This window comes from Limulus polyphemus, unplaced genomic scaffold (genome assembly GCF_000517525.1).
Source record: "Limulus polyphemus unplaced genomic scaffold, Limulus_polyphemus-2.1.2 Scaffold143, whole genome shotgun sequence".
NCBI lineage: Eukaryota > Metazoa > Arthropoda > Merostomata > Xiphosura > Limulidae > Limulus > Limulus polyphemus.
Window position 1 is genome coordinate 305,738 of NW_013665753.1, and position 19,765 is coordinate 325,502.

Below are 19,765 nucleotides of genomic sequence, written 5' to 3' on the forward strand. Positions count from 1 at the left end.
CTCAGTCAATGGATTCTAAGTCTGATGGCAGAGATCTGTTCACTCGACCATGGAGGTCGATAGTCCTCCTTCTAGTAAAGAAAAACAACGTGGTCGTAAACCAAAGTGTTCTCCACCCAGTTCTCCTCCACCTAAATAAAAATGGCCACTTTGATACAGTAGAACTGTCGAGGTTTTCGTTCTAATCTAGATGACATTAAGGCCTTGGTCGATTCCTATCATCCTGTGTGTCTCTCCTTACAGGAAACATTTCTGAAACCTGCCAATACAGAGTTGACCAATCTATGTATACTTCAATCTTTGTCCCCACTGCTATGGTGGGAGTGCAGACGGACCTTTCCTTGCCTCCATCTGAATCTTTTTCGCGTCATGTGAGGGGCCTTGAGATGTTCACCATCTGGGGCTTCAGCTCTGCACCAGGGCTTTTCATACTTCTCCAGTCCGGAGTTTGTACACTGAGTCCCACGAACTTCCTCTTCACCTCCATCATTTGCAAATTTTTCTACAACATGCTACCATGCTTCGATCCTTACTACAGCACCCCACCTGGGCTCGTGTCTTTCTTCCTCAGTGGGTCGTGCTCTTTCAGAACAGACAGTCTGCAATTCCTCTCTTTGGCCTTCATATCTGGGCACAACTGGCTGAATTGGGTCTGGCATTGGATGACATTGCTATCCTCAATGATCGCCCATTCCACCATGGCTTATTACCATCCCTGCCTGTGACCTTTCCTTGAGTCATCTGAGGAAGATGGATACTCCCGATTGGAAGTATCATCTTCTTTTTGCTGAACATCTTTTGAGCCATTCTTCTCTTCCTATTTACACAGATCGTGCGAAATGGGGTGACTCTGTAGGCTCTGCCATTGTTTGCTGTGGCTTGGTAGTTACTCGCAGGATCCCCTCCACAGTTTCAGTGTTCAGTGCTGAGTTGTATGCTATTTCTCTTGCTCTGGATCATGTAGAAGCTATGCAGTACAGCGATTGTACTATTTACACTGATTCTCTTAGCTCTCTTCTGGCCCTGGAATAGCTTAGTGTTAGTTCTCACCCTGTTCTCGTCGATATTCAACAACGACTGACCCATTTTTCTCTTTCTTCCGTTTCCATCCAGTTTTTCTGGAAACCTGTCCATGTCGGTATTCGCGGGAACGAGCTCGCTGACACCTCAGCTAAGTCCGTCTGCTCTGGCGCGTCACGGCCGTGCCTGTCCCATACATGGACTACGGTTTTGTATTCAAGGCGCGGCTTCGCGCCAGTTGGCAGTCGAATTGGGGTGAGCAACGTCATAACAAGCTATTCCAGATCAAACCTTCTGTTGCCCTTTGGCCGTTTTGCTTCCGTAAGGATCAGAAGGAGGATGTTGTCCTAGCAAGGCTACACATTGGTCACAGTTTTTTAACTTATCGTTTTCTTTTATCTGGTATTGACCCACCAATGTGTAGCCTTTGTGACACTCAAGTCACAATAGCCCACATTTTACTGTCGTTATGACCGTGAGCGGCGACACCATTTTACACACGTATTTTGTAAGGGTTTATCCCTGACGTTTGACAGTACCATTGGCGATGGTGACACTGTCCAACTTGATTGTATCTTGAATGTTTTTAGAACAATTGGTCTTTTTTATTTTATTTAACTCTTTTATCTGTTCTTTGGACATATTTTGGTTTTAACTTACTTTATGTTTACATTTTACTACAATTTCTTTTTACTGTTTTTACCGGTTGTTTGGCGCAGATAGCCTAGTTGCTTTGCGCCGTAAAACACCAAACAACCAAACCAACCAGACTCTCTGCCTATCGGAAGAGAAAGAGAAATATTGATTCGTCTCAACCCTTACATCAAACATAAATGGTTTGTTCATCATATGATCTATGGCTGAGTTATTTACAAAGCTGATCTGTCTGTCATTGACAATAAGCCAGATAAAATTTGTAGCCATCCAGTAGCTCAGTGGTAATACTGAGGGCTTATAACGCTGAAAATCGTGTTTCGATGGGTGCGGAGGGTAAAGCACAGACAGCCAATTGTGTAGTTTAGCGCAAACAAACAAAAACATTTTGCTGACACTAACCTGGCCTTTAGATAGAAGCATGAACAAGAAACAAGAGAGCTAAGAGTTACTTAAAACTAATTAACTGTAGTAGAAAATGATTAATTCGTCGAAACTATTTTAGCACAAGTATTATTTATACTATGGTAGTTAAAGCACATGATGTTACAGCATTAATTCGAATCACCTCTGTTTTGTAAACTTCTAGCTTCCCTGGTTTACTTTTAACATCAATCTTTGTGTATGTTCCACTGATCATTTATTTCACATATTCCTACTCAACAAACATCACTCGTCTTAAATCTTAATTTGCAGGAGGAAAAAACATCGCATCCGTTTTTAATAGGCTTAGAAAAGCGGTTTATCTTAGTTCAGAACATCATACTGGTTCTTTTACCTCGCCAATTGAGTACGCTCAATTTATTTGTTTGCAGTAAGTAGTAGATTGGCTCACATCTTCAAATAAACACGCTTGTTACGTTACATTTAATCGGTTTTTATTATTAAGCACTTGCACTTTAAGTGAACTTTGCTAACATATCCTCTTGTTGAAAATACAAAATAGAACTTTCTGTTTGAATATGTGTTTTGCACATTTATATTTACATCACAATACATCCTTCGTGTTTACTTGATTACTCGCTGAATTAAACGGAATTACTTTTCCAGATTTTTTTTTTTATTATTATTCAGGCAAGCATCCTGAATTACTGTAGCTGAAAGAAAGCTTTCTTTTTTATCTAACCTCAAAGTTAAGTACTTCATTTTACATCTGTTTTTATGTGTGAACTTCTTTAATTTCTAAAATAATATAAAAGACAAACATGATCTGGGAAATAATATTTTCCTGATTACTCTACACACAGGGAGTTTTATTTTGATTTTCTTTTGTGTATTCTAGTCTTACATTCACTCAAACTTGCTTTATCTCGATGAAATTATGAAAATGTTATAAAATATATGGTAAAATGTCAAGTTTTCGGTTATGAAATTCTCTAAGAAAAGACTTTCTTTGTTTTCTTTTCTTAGACCCTATCGGTATCTTTTAGTGATCAACTTTTCATATAACTTTAAATAAAATTTTTTTAAATAATATACAAAATACAGTGTAATATTAGTACTATGTAAGTTTGTAATTTGTCTGGGGATAACAAAACTTTGGCTTCTCGTCCTACACCAATGTTCCACTGTATAAAACACGACAACCGACTATGTGACCCTAACGATCGTGACGGTGACAACACCCCTTGGGTGAACATCTGCATTCTAATTTTTGCGAAAAAATATATTTTGTCAAACCTCTCCATGGTCCGCGAAAAACGGGAAAACTTTTGTGAAAAGTGGGGCTAAGCGCATCCGAGATGGCCTATTACAGAAGTCCGGTTGATTTCGTTGTGTCAGAAAAATACAAGATAATATTGTGATCAGTGGCGGATTAACATAGAGGCAAAAGGGGCATTTGTCCCAGGGCCCCCAGGCGTAAGGAGCCCCAACGCTTCATAAATCAATTTTGTTCAAACAAATTTTAGGAACTCTAATTACCGATACTGACAAGCTAGAATATAAAATAAGAACCCCCCCCCCCTATCAAAATATTGAGATAATTTTACGTATATATCTATGCATCATGGTATCAAACTATACTTGGGAAAGTTCTTTTTCAAAGCTTGGGCTAATTAAAAATAAACTACGGTCAACCATGCATCAGCATCGATTGAACATGTTAACCCTCTTGTCAATTAACAATGAAATTTTATGCAGCATAGACTCGAATGCCATTATTCATGAGTTTGCTGAAATTAAAGTGAAAAAGCACGCTTTTATTTAATTTTGTTTGTGTGTGAAATAGCTTTTGCAACTGTGACATTTTTCATGTTTTTCAGTTCGGAGTTTAGTTTATGTCATACTCAGCACTTCAATTGATAAATTGTTTCATACTCAGCATTTTCAACTTAATAATTTGTTTTAATTTTGATCATTTGGAACTGAATTTGTAAATAATGATAACTTTTATGCTGTACATTGTAATATATTTCTTACCATGAATAATTATTAAGAATAAAGCTGTATACAATTTTATTTTGTTTATAACTATACGTTAAAACTTTAATATTTTGAAGGAGTCATTTTGTTTGTATTGTACCAGGACCCTGCCTATTCATAATCCGCCCCTGATTGTAAGGAAGTTTAACTAATGTTGAACTGATGAACTCTGCAGGTTTGAAATTGTTACACATGTTTACCACTATGATTCTTGCTTTAAGTATGTGATTGCATATTCATTGTACAACAAGTGTTCATGTAATCACTTTAGCAAAGCTATTGTACACAAGTTTACTAGATCTGTGTGGTGTGTCGCAGTAAAAATTCATATGTCAATATTGTTACGACAGCGGAAGTCACGGGACGCTGGGAGCATGCGCGCAGGAGTTTCTAGAAGGATCCTGACTTAGCGGGCAACCTCACGAATGTCCCAGAATTTGTTAGACGCCCTCTTTTTTAGTATATAAGCCGGAGATAGATTAAAGAGAAATAATTGTTAATTCTATGTAATGCAAAGTTGTATTGAGAAAGAATAAACTAGTTTTATTTAAGAAAGGACTTGTATCGGTGAAGTTCCTCGGAAAGAATTTATACCGGAAATTAACAAACGACCAGATACGCAACAATATATTAGTATTATGGGTAATTATATGCAAGGGGCGCAAGCTTCACCATGATAACTATAATGTAAGTCATATGTCTATATATATGAAACAATATCATAATGTATTGATATGAGACATGAATAATGCCGTCTTTGAACAAATCGTTTATAGTATATACTTGGGAATAAATATCACTAGCATGAATATAGACTCCTTGTTTTGTTTTTGTTTTTTCGTTAATAGGTAAAATTTTCTTAAACTCTTTATTTTTGAAGAAAATGAAGTTACTTTCAAGGCACCAGCTACACGATGATATTAAAAAGGCATTTACTGTACATAACTCTAGAAAACAGGGCTCGATTAAAAAACTTAAAATGAAATTTCTATGGGAGAGGGTAGAATAAACAAAAGACTTATCTCAGGTACAAAGATTCCTGTGAGTGGCACTGGTCCTGCTTGTGGTAAATGTAATAATATTTTTATAAATGAAAAATTCCACTTGGAGGTCTTTTCCGTGCTATCTTTCTGTTTCCTTTATTTCAACATTAATTCTCTACATAATAAACTATTTAATTTAAATAAAAGATTATTTAGCAAAACAAAGCTTTATGAAATAAACTCAAAGAGATTTTCTCTCACATTTTACTTAATCAGTTCTTTTTTTTTTTGTCTACTTTTTGTTTTCATGTGGATTCCACTGCAGGTAAATCTTAATTTTTGTATATGGAACATTATGGTATGACATATGCTTTGAGACAATATTTTCAGTGTCCCAAATTAAAATTTTATTTCTGTGTTCTCACTCTGAATTTCATTTTTAATTCTGTTGTAGATGAAACTTTTTATCTTTCAATTTGACACAACATAAGTCCTATGACAAATCTTGTATACATATTCTTAAATTAAAATCTCAGTTTACGTGCTTCTTATGTTTCTTTTTTGATCATTCCTATTTGAGCTTCATATTATATTATTTTGCAGATAACATCTTATTTCTTATTTTAACTGAACATTGAGCTCCCTTTTAGATTTACACATTCTAAATTTTAGTGGTCTGAATTTCCACAAGGTGGGGAAGAATTCCATCTATTGAATAAGCTAATAATTTCCTTCGCCATCTCTTTCTTAATTTTCTCTAAGAAAAATATGTAACTCTTTCACAGATGCTAATTTGTATGTTGCAACGTATGCTTAATACAAACACTATGAGTTGTGAATAGAACATAAAATTGTACACCCTAACCAGAGGTTGTTGATTACGGTTAGTATTTAATGTATATATCTTTTGTTTATTTGGCGTGTTTCTATAATATCGAGAAGATAGTACATAGTAGGCCTATTTGTCAACTAATGGTATTTCTTTGGTTTGCTGACCCAAGCTGTGCTGATGAGCATTGAATAGGCAAAACTGCAGTCCACAGCAGAGGGTCCGGTCAATCTAGGAATGCATTAGGCCTCTACGTCACAGATTCTCTTTTAAATTTCATCTCTGGTGAAAAAGAAAAGAATTCTTTAACATACTGTTTTTCATTCATTTATTTATTTTATAAGCAATGCAGAAGTTTTCGGTCATCAGGCTTCTTCAGGTTATACGCTACAAGAGATTCAGCGGTAAGTTTTAATAAATTATACCAAATATTGAAGTTGTTAGTTCCAACAGAGGGCACCTTAGAGACAATGGCGGTAGGAGGGAAGTTTGAATGTTGTATTAATGAGCAGACGCCGTTATTAAGTATTAAATCCTCAAATACAAATGGTAATTTTACTTTTTAAAATTTATTATTTGAAATAGCCAATTTTATGGTTAAGCATGCTGATGTATATGTTTTCATCTAGGATAACAAAGAACATTAAATGAAACTCATCACCGCCTGTGTACTTAGTTTATAATACTACGTCAAGTTCAACTTCTTTAGTTCTTGACTAGGTCAAACTTAGTAACTTATCGAAAATGTAAAATATAGTTTTAAGATGGGTCTTTCCTGTTTCATCAGAGTTATGTTTATTAATGTATAACTTTAATACTCACCAAATAACTAGCTCAAGATTTTATAAAGTATGTAAATTCTATTTCTTTTAGTTTCGTAAATAAATTCAGAAGTTTGGATAGTAATATATCCAAAGTTACTTATGTCAACTTATGAATATGATACTAATACAGGTAAAACTAAAAGGACCTAAACAATAACAGTTTTAAGGACTGAGGGTAAGGTTATGCACTTACACTAAGTTACAATATTATAAACTGGAAGTGGAATAAAACGTTTAACAAGGCTTTTTGGAGTACTGTTCACTTAAGTTACTACAAAAATAATATAAATATGTTGGAAGAGTTTGAAAATGAATTATGTAATATTGACTTGTGTAAGTGATTTAACTGTAAATTACAAGAAGGGACTTAAAGTTTTGATTTTTTTTTTTTTTGTAAGCACAGAAGAGTTAGTAGAAGTATATTTCAGGTATTTGACATTGTTAGGGGTTTGAGTATCTTCCTACATGTATGTGTAGGTAATCTGTTTCAATAGTGAAATGAAAAGATTAGAAATTAAAGATACAAACTTAAATAGGTTGAAATTCTGAAAACCCAAATATAGACTTGTTTTTTAAGAAAACTATTTTTTGTTAGAACTAAGTTTGTGGAAATAGCATTTTTAATTGAACTCTTAAAATTTTGTGGGTTATGGTATGTGGTTTTACATGGCTACATTTAACTTGATGTTTCGATTGCTTAGTTTTGTCAATGAAGTGTGACTTGAGTAAGTCAAATGACCTTCAATCATGTTGCTTTTTCTTCAGTTTCTTAAGCTATTAAATTGGTTCATAGTTTTAAAAAAATATTCTATTCTTACCAAATTGTTATATTGTTTTATAAATTTACTAGTGTGTATCTTGAGTGCTAGGATACTTTTGTTAAAGTATTGTAGTGTATTTTGTAATAGAATGCTCTTATTTTAGTAGGGTTGGTGAAAAAATTCAAAAGGGAGTAGAAGATGTAGTCAGGATAAAGCTACTGTATATGGACATAAGTAACTAGAAGAATAAAACTAATATAACACTCAAGTTGTTAGTTGTTGTTTTTTGGAGATTGTGATTTTTTTAGTATTATTTATGTCAATAATTTGAATAATGCCTACATGGTAAGTTAAGTATCTAAATTAGCTGGTGATATTCTTATTTTCTCTTAAGATAAAAAGAGTAAGTGGTAAAATGATTGCAGCTTACAAGATTATGCAGCATTAGAGTTGGATGATTTGTGGAAATTTTTAACTGATTAATTGTTGGGTCTTTTAATTGATTCTTCTGACAATAAACTAATATTTATTTTAAGACATTTTCGAATTACTCATCATTAAATATGTTAGACATTTTCAGGTATAATAGTTTAGGATTAATTTACCTTTTTTAATCTCTCAGTGTTGTACCTAAAAATATATCATATATGCAGTGATATAAAACCTGTAATAAGCTAAAAAGTATGGTTGATACCATTCTTTGAGTTTCTCCTTAAACTTTTTCAACTGGACTACCTACTGAAACTACTGAATTTTTGTTGATAACAGTAAATGTTTCTTAGTGACATTGATTATAAATCAGACAAATAATAAATATAACATTTTCAGGTTTTTTTTTTAGCATTACTCTTGTACATGTGTTTAAAAAATATCACCAGGGTCAATAATATTGCGGAGATGTACAGGATTGTTATGGAAAATTGTAATATTTTCGCTAAGTACACTAATTCTTCATTAAAAATAATTGTTGTTACAGAAAATAGTGTAGCTTTAGTACAGGAACTTGGATATCTGTCTTTAGTACACTATTTCTAAATAAACTAATTCATTGTATAAAATAATTGTCCTTAGATTTCATGTAATAAAAACTTGTAAACATTCTTGTCACAGTATGTGTTAGATAAATATATAATTCACTGAAAACAAATTCACTCCAATCCAAGTAAAATAAAGAACTTATGATGATAATAGATGGCCTCATTAATTTGTAAGGTAAAAATCGAAGTTTTATAAGAAACATTTAAAACAAAGAAATCCAACAAAATATTTAATTAACAGAATTTTCAAATGTTTTTCTAATTCCCTCATCAGCTTGAAAAATGTTAAAAAATTAACTGTTTGAATATAAAATCATTGTAAAATCTGAAATAAGATGTTGTTGTCACAGTCAGAAGTTTAGAAAAAACAATTGAAATGATTAGTATCTTTACATTTTATGGTACAGGCTGGAAGAAACTAGAAACCTAAGTGAGTGTTGAGATAGCAATAGATCAAATGACCTACTGTACTAAGCCATGTCATGTAACAACAGCCAAATATATATTTTCCTTTTGAGTGCTTCTTATTTAGCTAGTGTCAGTAGTAATTAAACAGGAGTCCTGTTCATGTAAATAGGTTAACATAGGTTGCGTATCAGTAGAATGTTACTAGACCATGTCTAGTAAATTCTGACAGTTAAATGAGCAACCTATTCAGCAATCAATATCTTCTTTGAGCAAATTATGAATATTAACTTGCTGTAACTGTTCAATCAATCATATCCTAAGTGACACATGCAACCAGGAATTAGTTTTAGGACATCTATGAGTATAGTTGATAAGAAAATAATAATAATATTTATGCTATGGATTAAAATACCTATAATTTCCAAAATTTATTTTTATTTTGTTGCATTTTTTGATGGTTTACCTCAATTTATTAATTTATTTTATTATATAAAGTATGGTTTAGATATATAGATACATATATCATATCACATGGAAAATGTTAAACAGAATAATATATAGGAGTTCTAAAATAAAAGTTGTTTTTTATTAAACTAGTGCTAAGAAAATAAGATTATACTAAAATCAGCCCTCCAGGAATTTCCAATTGCACTTGAACTCATTTTCATGCAGAATGTTATGTTTGATGAGCAATTCCATAACTTAAGTACAAGTTTGTTATCTAATACTTTTACTGGCAATTTATAAAAAAAAAAAAGTCAAAATTGACATTATATATCTAATTCAAAGTTTTATTAATTAATTTATATAAAATATTAACTTCCAAGTACTTGCAGACTTAAAATGAAAATATATTTTGAATTTAACTGGATGCACTAAAGTGTAATTTTTAACTAAGCCTGTTTCTAATACTTATTTGCTGTTGCACTGGGGCATAAGTTATCTGTTACAGAAGCTTCTAACTTTTAGAGCAATCAAGTAATCTTGCAGTATGAAATTGTATTAACTTGGCCAAAAAGTATAAAGGGCTAGCAATTATAAACTTTCAAATGAAATTTACAATCTTACTGCTGGATACACTTCTATAAAATTGTTTAGCATTAAAAGTTGAATCAAGTGTAAAACATTTAGGAAGTTTCAGCACCATATTTAACTATAGTCTGTCATGCTACCTGTATAAAGACAACTAAATTAATGTGATCCAAAAAATAAGTTGAAGTAAATTAATCACAAAATGAAAGCAAAGCGAAATAATTTTGAGACAAATATTAAGAGCTATGTTTGTTTTTGTTACTTCCTATTTTATAATTGTTGTCATTAGGCATAAATGCCATATGTTGAATTTATAACAAGTCACACAAATATCAGAAAAGAAGGTATTTCAGCTTAGTTCCAATGATGCAGATTTAGAAAACTATTGATTAGACATTTGTAACCAGGCCTGAATGATACCTGTTTGTTTTTCCAATACGTTTAAAACTTTAGTTATTCCTTGAACTGTGAAAGACAGATGGTAAAAAGCATACAAATGAATCTGTGCAATGGAGAAATTTTTACCTCGTGAACTAAGGATCACATATTTGATACCAGGTGCCACAAAATATGTTTGCCTTTTCAGTTGTATGGGTATTACAGTTTCTTGGTCAATAGTGGAGAATATACGCATTGTTCATTGGTAAAAACAAATAGCTAACACTCCCGTGGCTGAAAGGGTAAACGTCGTTGGTGGTAACAGGAACCAAACTCAATACTTGAGTCACGAGGCAACCCTCTAATCACTGGACCATGCTAGCCCAAAGCTGAACAAAAAAATGTTAATGAATGATTATAATGACAGTATTTTGATTACTTCAATAGTTGGAATAATCAAAACAGGAATAATCAGCAACCCTAATTTTAATTAGTTGATTATTTTCCTGAGTTTTGTCAAAAATCATTTAAGCTGAACAAATTTGAATTAATTTATAATTATTATAAATTATTAATTTATAATAAGTAATTATAAAGGCAATATTTTGATAGTTGGAATAATGGAAATAGTAATAATTAGAAACCTCAGTTTTCATGAAGCTTTGTTTGGATTCATAGTGATTTTAAAATTGACACTTATGTTTGCTTCAGTTGAAAAATGTTATTGCGGATTTATGAAAACTTATAGTAAATAACAATGTATTTTGTATTCTACAATATTACATTGTTTGTAGTTGAATTTTGAAATTTGTTCCACAGTTTAAAATTTGAGATATTGTGATTAGGTGCAGTACTGTTATTGTTCAGCAAATTGTCTTGTATGGAGTATAGATGACACATTATTTTCTAAGAGAAATATTTTTAATGGTATTTTGTAAACAAATATTTCTTAGAGTATACATATTTTATGTGTAGCTATGATTTACTAAGTTGAAAATTTTTCTTTTTTTTTTGTTATAAAGTATATTAATAAAAAATTACTGATTGTGTGTTTCAGTTTATTGTTTTGTTTTTTCTCTGTACACCATCCACATCTAAAACCGTTTTTATTTTTTCTACATCTAGGACAATTTCAGGCCACTCAGCTCTGGTATGAGATTATTAACCATCTTAGGCAGCATGCTGATGTTGGAAGAAAGCGTTACCTACTAAAGCATTATGATAATGTCTTTACTGGAAGTAATGCAGTAGACATTGTTTTTGCATTTCTGCAACATAAAGAATCTGAACTCTTGGTTCAAAATTTTGCAAGGGAGAATGCTGTAAAGGTACATGCTACAGTTTCAGTAATAATTATCTTTATCAGATTCAGTTCTTTAATTAGTTTGGAAGGTTAATGAGTATCTGTAAATCAAAGTGTATTCTATTTATCAAACAAGAAGCAAGAAGACAAAAATTACTTCAAGTGAAGATAAAATCTATTCCTTTATTGCAAAATTAAGAGAATTTAGAGTCTTTCATGATATTTATTAAATATAACCATAAACTTGCTCTGAGCAGCTAATGAACAGCGTGTTTATTGTGTATCACTGACTAAGTTAAGAATGTTAAAGGACTTGATAAGGTTAAAGGAAGATAAGAAAGCAAAATGGGAAGAGCTCTGTATTAGGACACCACTTTTTCTTTTCATATTCTGTTTATTAATGAATTGTTGTGCTATGTTTATGTTTAATTTCCATTACTCAATACTTAACATTTTTTATCTCTTTTCTGATATTGTATTTGTGGTTTTCATCTTTTGTGGTCTTTCTGTATATTTTGATATATTGGTAGTCTAGTTGATATTTTCATTGTTATTTACTAAAATTAGTATAATTTATATTTATTTTTAATTTCATTTGTGGTATTATTAGAGTAGAAGCTAAAATGGAATGAATTATATATTTTTTCCAATGGTTTTTGCTGTTATTTTTTATTATGTTTGTGTTTATGGTAATGTGTATGTAGTATTTTGGTGTTTATTAATGTAATCTTTTTCTCCATAAACATTGATAGATAAGGTGCAAAGTCATTTTGTCTTTTTTTTGTGTGTGTGATAGTTGCCTTTTTTGTATCTTCTATTAAATTCATATTTGCCTGTGTTTCTGAATTTATGTAATTTTACTGTGATCTACTGTGTAGTATTTGTGTGTCCATTAATTTTGTGTATGCTTTCCAATAATCTGTTATTATGGTACTTCCTGGTTTAACATGTCTTTTTACTATGTACATTAATGCTTCTTAAGTTCTTTCTTTTCCTGACATTAGAAAAATATCTGAGGTTTCTGTAGAAGTCCTTCCTAAGACCCATATTCATTATATAATTTTTCCTCTGTAACATTTTGTTTTTCTAAATTTTGATTAGTCAAGTTCAGTTGTGTAATTTTTTCCTGCTAGATTGTATAATGTTTTACTTGTTGCTTTTGTTGTGTAATTGTAATAGCCTGTTAATGTTTCTTGTGATGTGTGTGGTTTCTGTGTCACACTTTCTTTCTACCTCCAATTCAGTTTCCTTGTATATGTATTTCATGATAAATGTGCATATTATCCAGTATGTTTTTCCTTTGTGATATCTGAGTTTTTGAACCATGTATTATAAATTAGGGCTATTGTGTTTTTGTTTTCTCTACAAGAGCATTTGTTACATGTGGACCTGAAGTTTTATTTCTGATTTGTTTTCTGTTTTTTGTTAGTATTATTTTATATATGTTGGGCATTTCTGTTTTTGGGTAATAACTTCTTTACAAAAGCATTGTATTTATCTTTTACATATTAACTTGTTTTAATCATTTATTACAGATTTTAAAACATATATTATGATATTGTGTTTCACATTAATTCAATGTAGTTAAGTGCTTTGTTCATGTGCATATTTCACATCAAGAATTTTTTGTTTTAGTATCTTATTTCTTGTTTATTATTATTTCTGTTTTTATTTACATTTTGTACATAATCTGCAATTCATTTTTAAACACAAAAAAAGCTTGTTATGCCATTAAAATCTTCAAGGAGGTGATAGTTATTCTAATCGTCTATTATCTTATTCAGGTTTGTCAGGCATTAATGGACTCTCAGATTTTTGAACCTCTAGTAGGCAAAGGACAATTTGAAGACTGCAGTACCAATTTCTACAGGTTTTTAGAGATAGAATCATGGCAATTTAGCCCGCTTTTTCATGGAGGAAATGAAAAGTCCAGGTACTGTAAACTTATTTATTTGATTATCAAGGAAAATGCAGAACACTGAAAAATTTAATTGTGGACTTTTATTAAATTTCTTTTTTTTTTCATAAGATGATAAGTTAATATATCATGATTTATTTTTTATCTTCTTATTTTACAAGTGATGTAGATACAGATCAAAATTCTGGTGTGTACAATTCCAAATATAACTTGTCAACCTCACCCAAAATGACTCCAACAAAGACTCAAGGAACATCATTTAAGAGACGTGCTGCCTCACTGGACCCTGAATCTATGGTGAAATATTCAAAACCTTCAGTGATGGAATCTTCCAGACGATCTCCATTGTCATCTCTTCACAATAATTTCAATAATAAGTCTCCCCAAGCTTCCTCCAGCACCTGCCATGCTTTGAGTCGAAGGCATAGCTTTACTTTTTCTCTAAAATCAGGATTTAAAGACAAATGTACTGATAAGTTAAGGGATTTTCTGCAGCCCCAACCAACAGTAAAGATAAAGAATAATTTTTTAACACGGAATAGTTTACGTGCTTCATTAGCACGACTACGGCCTCGCATGACAACCAGAGATCATTCTTCCAATTCACAACCTACTCTTCAGCTTACTAGTCAGAATTTGGCTTCATATGATGCACATCAGAAAGGTAAGCTTTTTCAATGTTTTTGAAAGAAAAGTATAAAGGATTTAAATATATGTAATGTATTTTTTTTCTTAATCACATATCAGTAAGTAGACACAAAATATGTGTGAAATATTGCTGTATTTAGGTATAATATGTTGTTTTTTATATATCTGTACCAAATCAAAATAATTACAAGAAGTTTGCACAAATATTTTTTTCTAATCATCTGTGTGTATCCTAGAGATTTTCACTTTTTGGAAAATTTTGTGGATTTATTTTTCAAATTTTCATTTCAACACACAACAATGTTATATATAACAAGTAATAACAATGTTAGAGATTATTTAGTAGTGGTAACTTCTTTATTGAAGAGCAATAGAGGAAATTATAAAGCATAGTCTTTTCCACCATGTTAAATGTCTGATTATTTTAACTGACTTCATAGAGCTTTCCTGCTGCATAATTTGTCTTTATTTCTGAGGATAATTCTTATTAAGTAGTGATCCAAAGCATGAACTTCTTCTGGTGTTATAGTGTTTGTAGCATCACTGTTTATTCATTATACTTACCACTGTAATTTGTTATAAGTGAAATCAAAACTAACCCTATATGTTAGAGAAAACAGAAAAATAGCTGATTGTACAGGTGGAGGTCTATTGCATTGTGATATGTTAAGTTGAAAAGTAAGATCAACTATTTAAATATTGAATTAAAGATGACTCATACAATCAACAGTTTAATCACAAGAATCTGGAATTCTCTGCTTCTTGAAACAGCCATAGAGCAGTCTTTCATATACAAAAGTAAAATAGAATACATTACAACTATCCAATGAAATAGTAAATAGTTTCTATGTTCAGACCCTTGGACTAAATTTAAAACTTGACAGTGATATGAATTGGGATGTTTGAAATCAGAACTTAGAATAACATAGATTCAGTTTCTGATTCATTAGCTTTGAAAAAAAATTAGTTTAGGAATTGCAAACACTAAATTGATGAAAAGTTTCTTTACGTGTCAGTCATCTGACATCAGTGTTAGTAAATCTGCTTTACCTGTTTTCTTCTCAACAAGATCTTGCACCTATTTGTACAGAATCACGAAACAAATATAAAAGCAGATCTTGGTTTATAAAGGATTTCTTCCGAAAGTTGTCTCAAAAGAAATTAAGTGGCATTCAAGTTTAATAATATGTTTTTAATTTTATTTTATTCCTGGGATGACATTACGTAAAGGAAGTTCACATTGCATTTAACAGTAGTAGTATGGTAGCTGGCTGTGTTTAGAGTGGATAGAGTCATTATAGTCATGTAATTGTGTTACCAAAACTGTGTTAAACAATTGGGTAGAAAAAGATATTGTTCTTATTCTATTTCCTTTTCACATCATTTTCCTGAAATTTAAAAAAGTCAAACAAATTTGTAGTTCAGTTGTTGGTAAATTTATTAATGGAGTTATTTTTAGCACTCAATCAGTATTTTACTAGACTCTGTATGTGACTACTTTTGCTGTTTGGCAAAGTACTGTAACATATATATATATATATATGTATATATGTGTGTGTGTATATACATTCTTCATAAATTTTTACCACTATTTTACTCAGATAATTATTCACAAGTTTTAACTGGTAGTCAGAATTTTAAAGATATTTTCTGTATCTCTAAAACAACATAAAAATTTATTTTGCCTTCTTGAATTAAATTACAATGTTGTTAATGTTTTAATGAATTGGTAAGCATAACACATAACTAAATATGTAGCTTTCTGACCAAGAATGGCAGTTTGAGGTTGAATCTAACTTCTGTGTGTGTGTATATATAATCTTTGGGGTTATTTTAATTATACCAGTACAGTAATACTTTGAAACTTATTCTAACATTTCTTTTAGTTCAGGATCACGTAAGAGAAGCAGCCTTAAGCCATCTGTTATCTTTGATTGATGTTCCAATATTAGAGCCCATAATGATGACTTGTTATGACCTCCCAAAAGTATGTTTAAAAACTGAATCTCCCATCTTAGAAAACCGAAGGGTGAACTTAGCTATTAAGCCTACTATGCGACAAGACTTGAAACGAATTCCTTGGGTGAAAGAAGCAACAGCCTGTACTAATGGACCTCCTGCTGGTATTGATAAATTGTGGTCAGCTCAGGCATGCAAACAGCACTGTTATCAAACAGTAGTAGAGTACTACCAAAGCTTGCCATCTGTCATTCTCCCTGATTCATTCTTAGACATATACATAGCTATTGTGCATCTTCTCAAAGAAAATAAACTTCATCGAGCACAAAAAGCATTACAGCTCCTTATGATGGTTCTACCGTGGCAGCGTCGTCTTCAACTGCACAAGTTACTTCAGTTTCTCAAGCTGGTCTCTGGTGATATATTTGTTGCTGTTGATAAAGAGGTGAGTATTTGTTATATTACACTATTATCAAAAATGTATATTGTTTCACTATTTGTTTGCAAAAGGTTTAATAATTATTCTTAAATGCATGAATTTTATAAGAATATTTACATGAAATGACATTTGTTACTTAATGTTAACATAATGATTACTCATCTGTAAAAAAGTATTAGGATTATAATTTGAATTTTTTGTTTTGTTTAATTGTTTTAAGTTCCTAATCTTTATGTTTTAGCAGATATCTAACCATAAAGCCGTCATTCGAGACTTCTCGGGTTCTGTGCTATCACACTCTCTGATACCTCAGGATCACAGTCACATCTTCCTGGATTTTTGTATCTCCAAGACACCATTGATATTCTCTGTACCTCATCTGTTAAACTCTCAATCCATACTTAAAGGTAAGTATGAGTATTATTTTAAAATCTTGTTTAATTTTCTTAAATTTAAATCAATACTGAAGTATGATACTGTTATTAACCGTAGGTGATATCATACAATAGATGGAGTATTTGCAAAAAGCTAAGAAGTTGAGGATAGATTAAGAAAATATTACTAGAACTAGTTGATTAAGATGAAGAACATAGTGAAAAACAAGTGTTAAAAATAATTGTGATCCTGTTCTTTTAATTTTTTGGACAAAAAGGGTTGTCCATATTGGGTAATTTATAGAGTTTGTGCTGATCCTACAAAGTTATGGAATTCTGAAATTTTATTTTTCCAGTCTCTGAAAGTCTTAGACTTTGAGGGGGGGGGGGTTGTTGCCTAAATTATTTGTAATGCATAGTAAAAGTTCCCAGTTTCAAGCCTTTTGGTTTTCACTTAGAGACGTTTTTATAAGTTTTGTTAACTTTGGTTGTTTTTTGCAGACTTCAAACTGTACTTTTAAACTAATTTACAAAACTTCTAAAAACAGCTTGTTAAAATATTGAGCTCACTTGCAATTTGTGTTATTGGATATTCATACCTTACAGTAAAAATGTATTATAATTATTGTACCTCTGTATTACTATTTAAGTATCATCTCTGTTCTTTCCATTCATAAAGTGGAATTCAAAAATTAAATATCATGTCAAAGTACCCACTAACATTTCATTTAAATAATTAATAAAGGAGCAAATATTTAATTTCAAGTTGTGACCTTTGTTTTATGATGAAAGATTACTAACTCTGAATTTATTCCTATATAACAGTCATTATTTTTAAATTTTGAATAAATGTCTTCTCAGAATTTTGCAGAAAAAATTATCTCCCTGGGCAAAAATATAGCCCATCTCACTAACTTGCTTACTGAAGTTAAATGGTTGTTCTCTACATGGTACTCACTAATCAGGTGTTCTAGTTAGAGTTTATCATATTAAAAAGATATACTGATTGAAGTATTATCCTAAGATAGATTATTATTTTTATCATCCATGTTCACACTTCTTAGACAAAATTTTAACAAAAGTTATAGATATCCTTGTTTCTGTTTATTACTTTGCAGGGTTTCAGCTATCTAAATCAATTCCATAATTAGCATATTATATAATTTGAAACACATTATTTAATTAAGATGAAAATACTCACTGAATATGACCGATCTGTTCCATATTCTTGGCATTTTATACACCATGTTTCATTCACTGTTGACTGATCATTGTCATCAAGATTATAGCCAAGTACAATATTCACTTCTTTTGACTGTTTGTTGAAAGTTTTAATAGGCATTGTAACAGACAACTTTTGCATTTTATCATCACTTTTATTTCCAGAATTGCCATGTCTAAAAATCTTGTAATATCCTTGTTTCCCATCATACTAATGTAGAACAAAACAAACTTGCATCAATACGCGTGTTCCAGTTTATACATGTTTTTTGATGAAATATTACACATATTGTGCATGAACCTACAAAATGATTTGAAGAATGCTTTAATGAATGGAAGAATCTACATACATACATAATCATAATCAAACAGGAATCGGGTGGAAAATCCATTTTTGTACATAATAAAGGGAAAATAATTATCATAACTGGACAGGAATTGGCCTTTGATGACCTGAATAATGCAGTTTTATATTTTAATTCAGTTTTGTGTCACATGCAAATATACACTTGCATAAAATTTCAAGTAGCAAAAATTCTGACTCCCATTATAAAAAAATCCACTCGTCACGGTAGCAAAGATGTGTTGATCACATGCTGTTTGCATGATAGACACAAGCAGCCCAAATGGTGCAGAATACCAATCAATAGTCATGATGATAAAATGCTCACTTTTTTATCCTGTGTGCTTTTGCCTGCACATAAAAGTAATAAACACCACCAACTTTTTTTTTATATAACATTTTTGAAAAAAGATTAAACTTTCCTTATACATAGATTTATAAATTATGGAATATTCACAAATACAATCGAAAATATATTATACATTCTGTAGTAAATTGAATCTAATCAAAAACACCTTAGGTATGAAAAAAAATTGTGGCCAAAAAAGGATTGAGTGTGTGACTTAAAGGAATGAAATCAAAATTGGCAGCCAAACTGGTAGCTACATTTGTAGAATATTTATGATGTACCTAAAAATTATGTGATTACTATTTGCTGTAAAATTCTTATCAATGCCATAAGTGTAGCTACTACTCAATCCTTTTTTTTTTGGCCACACCTTTTTTTCACACCTAAGATATTTTGATTAAATATCATGACTTTATGTTAATACGCACCAACAAACTATAATAAGTAAGAAAGTGACACTCGATAGTATCCAACATTAGCTTTAGAATTGCAACCTTATTAACAGTAATAGACATATACTTTACAGAACGAACCAGATTCTTTAAAATATATGGTGGTAGTTTTCTCTCTAAAACAGTTAATAACTTCCTTTACAGTAATGGTTGGAGACGGCTTGAATGGGTAATGAAGAAAAACTCTAATATAAGTTTAACACAACAGCAAATGTACAACGTTTCGACAAAGTTTTGTCATCATTAGGTACATTTGCTGTTATATTATACTTGTATTAAAGTTTTTCTTCATTACCCATTCAAGCCGTCTCCAACCATTACTGTAAAGGAAGTTATAAACTGTTTTAGAAAGAAAACTACCACCAAATATTTTAAAGAATCTGGCTCGATCTGTAGATTATAAGTCTAT

General features: G+C 31.2%; 1 protein-coding gene across 1 annotated transcript in view; it reads left to right on the top strand.

Annotated features, from left to right (window-relative positions):
• Nucleotides 1-6,380: 6,380 nt before the first annotated feature.
• The window catches only part of LOC111083586, an 18,233-nt gene continuing 4,848 nt past the window's right edge, over nucleotides 6,381-19,765 (top strand). The window contains exons 1-6 of the mRNA XM_022380203.1: nucleotides 6,381-6,459; nucleotides 11,476-11,678; nucleotides 13,438-13,586; nucleotides 13,733-14,235; nucleotides 16,106-16,623; nucleotides 16,862-17,024. Coding sequence (XP_022235911.1) covers nucleotides 6,381-6,459; nucleotides 11,476-11,678; nucleotides 13,438-13,586; nucleotides 13,733-14,235; nucleotides 16,106-16,623; nucleotides 16,862-17,024 — 1,615 coding nt within the window. The remainder of the gene's footprint in view (nucleotides 6,460-11,475; nucleotides 11,679-13,437; nucleotides 13,587-13,732; nucleotides 14,236-16,105; nucleotides 16,624-16,861; nucleotides 17,025-19,765) is intronic.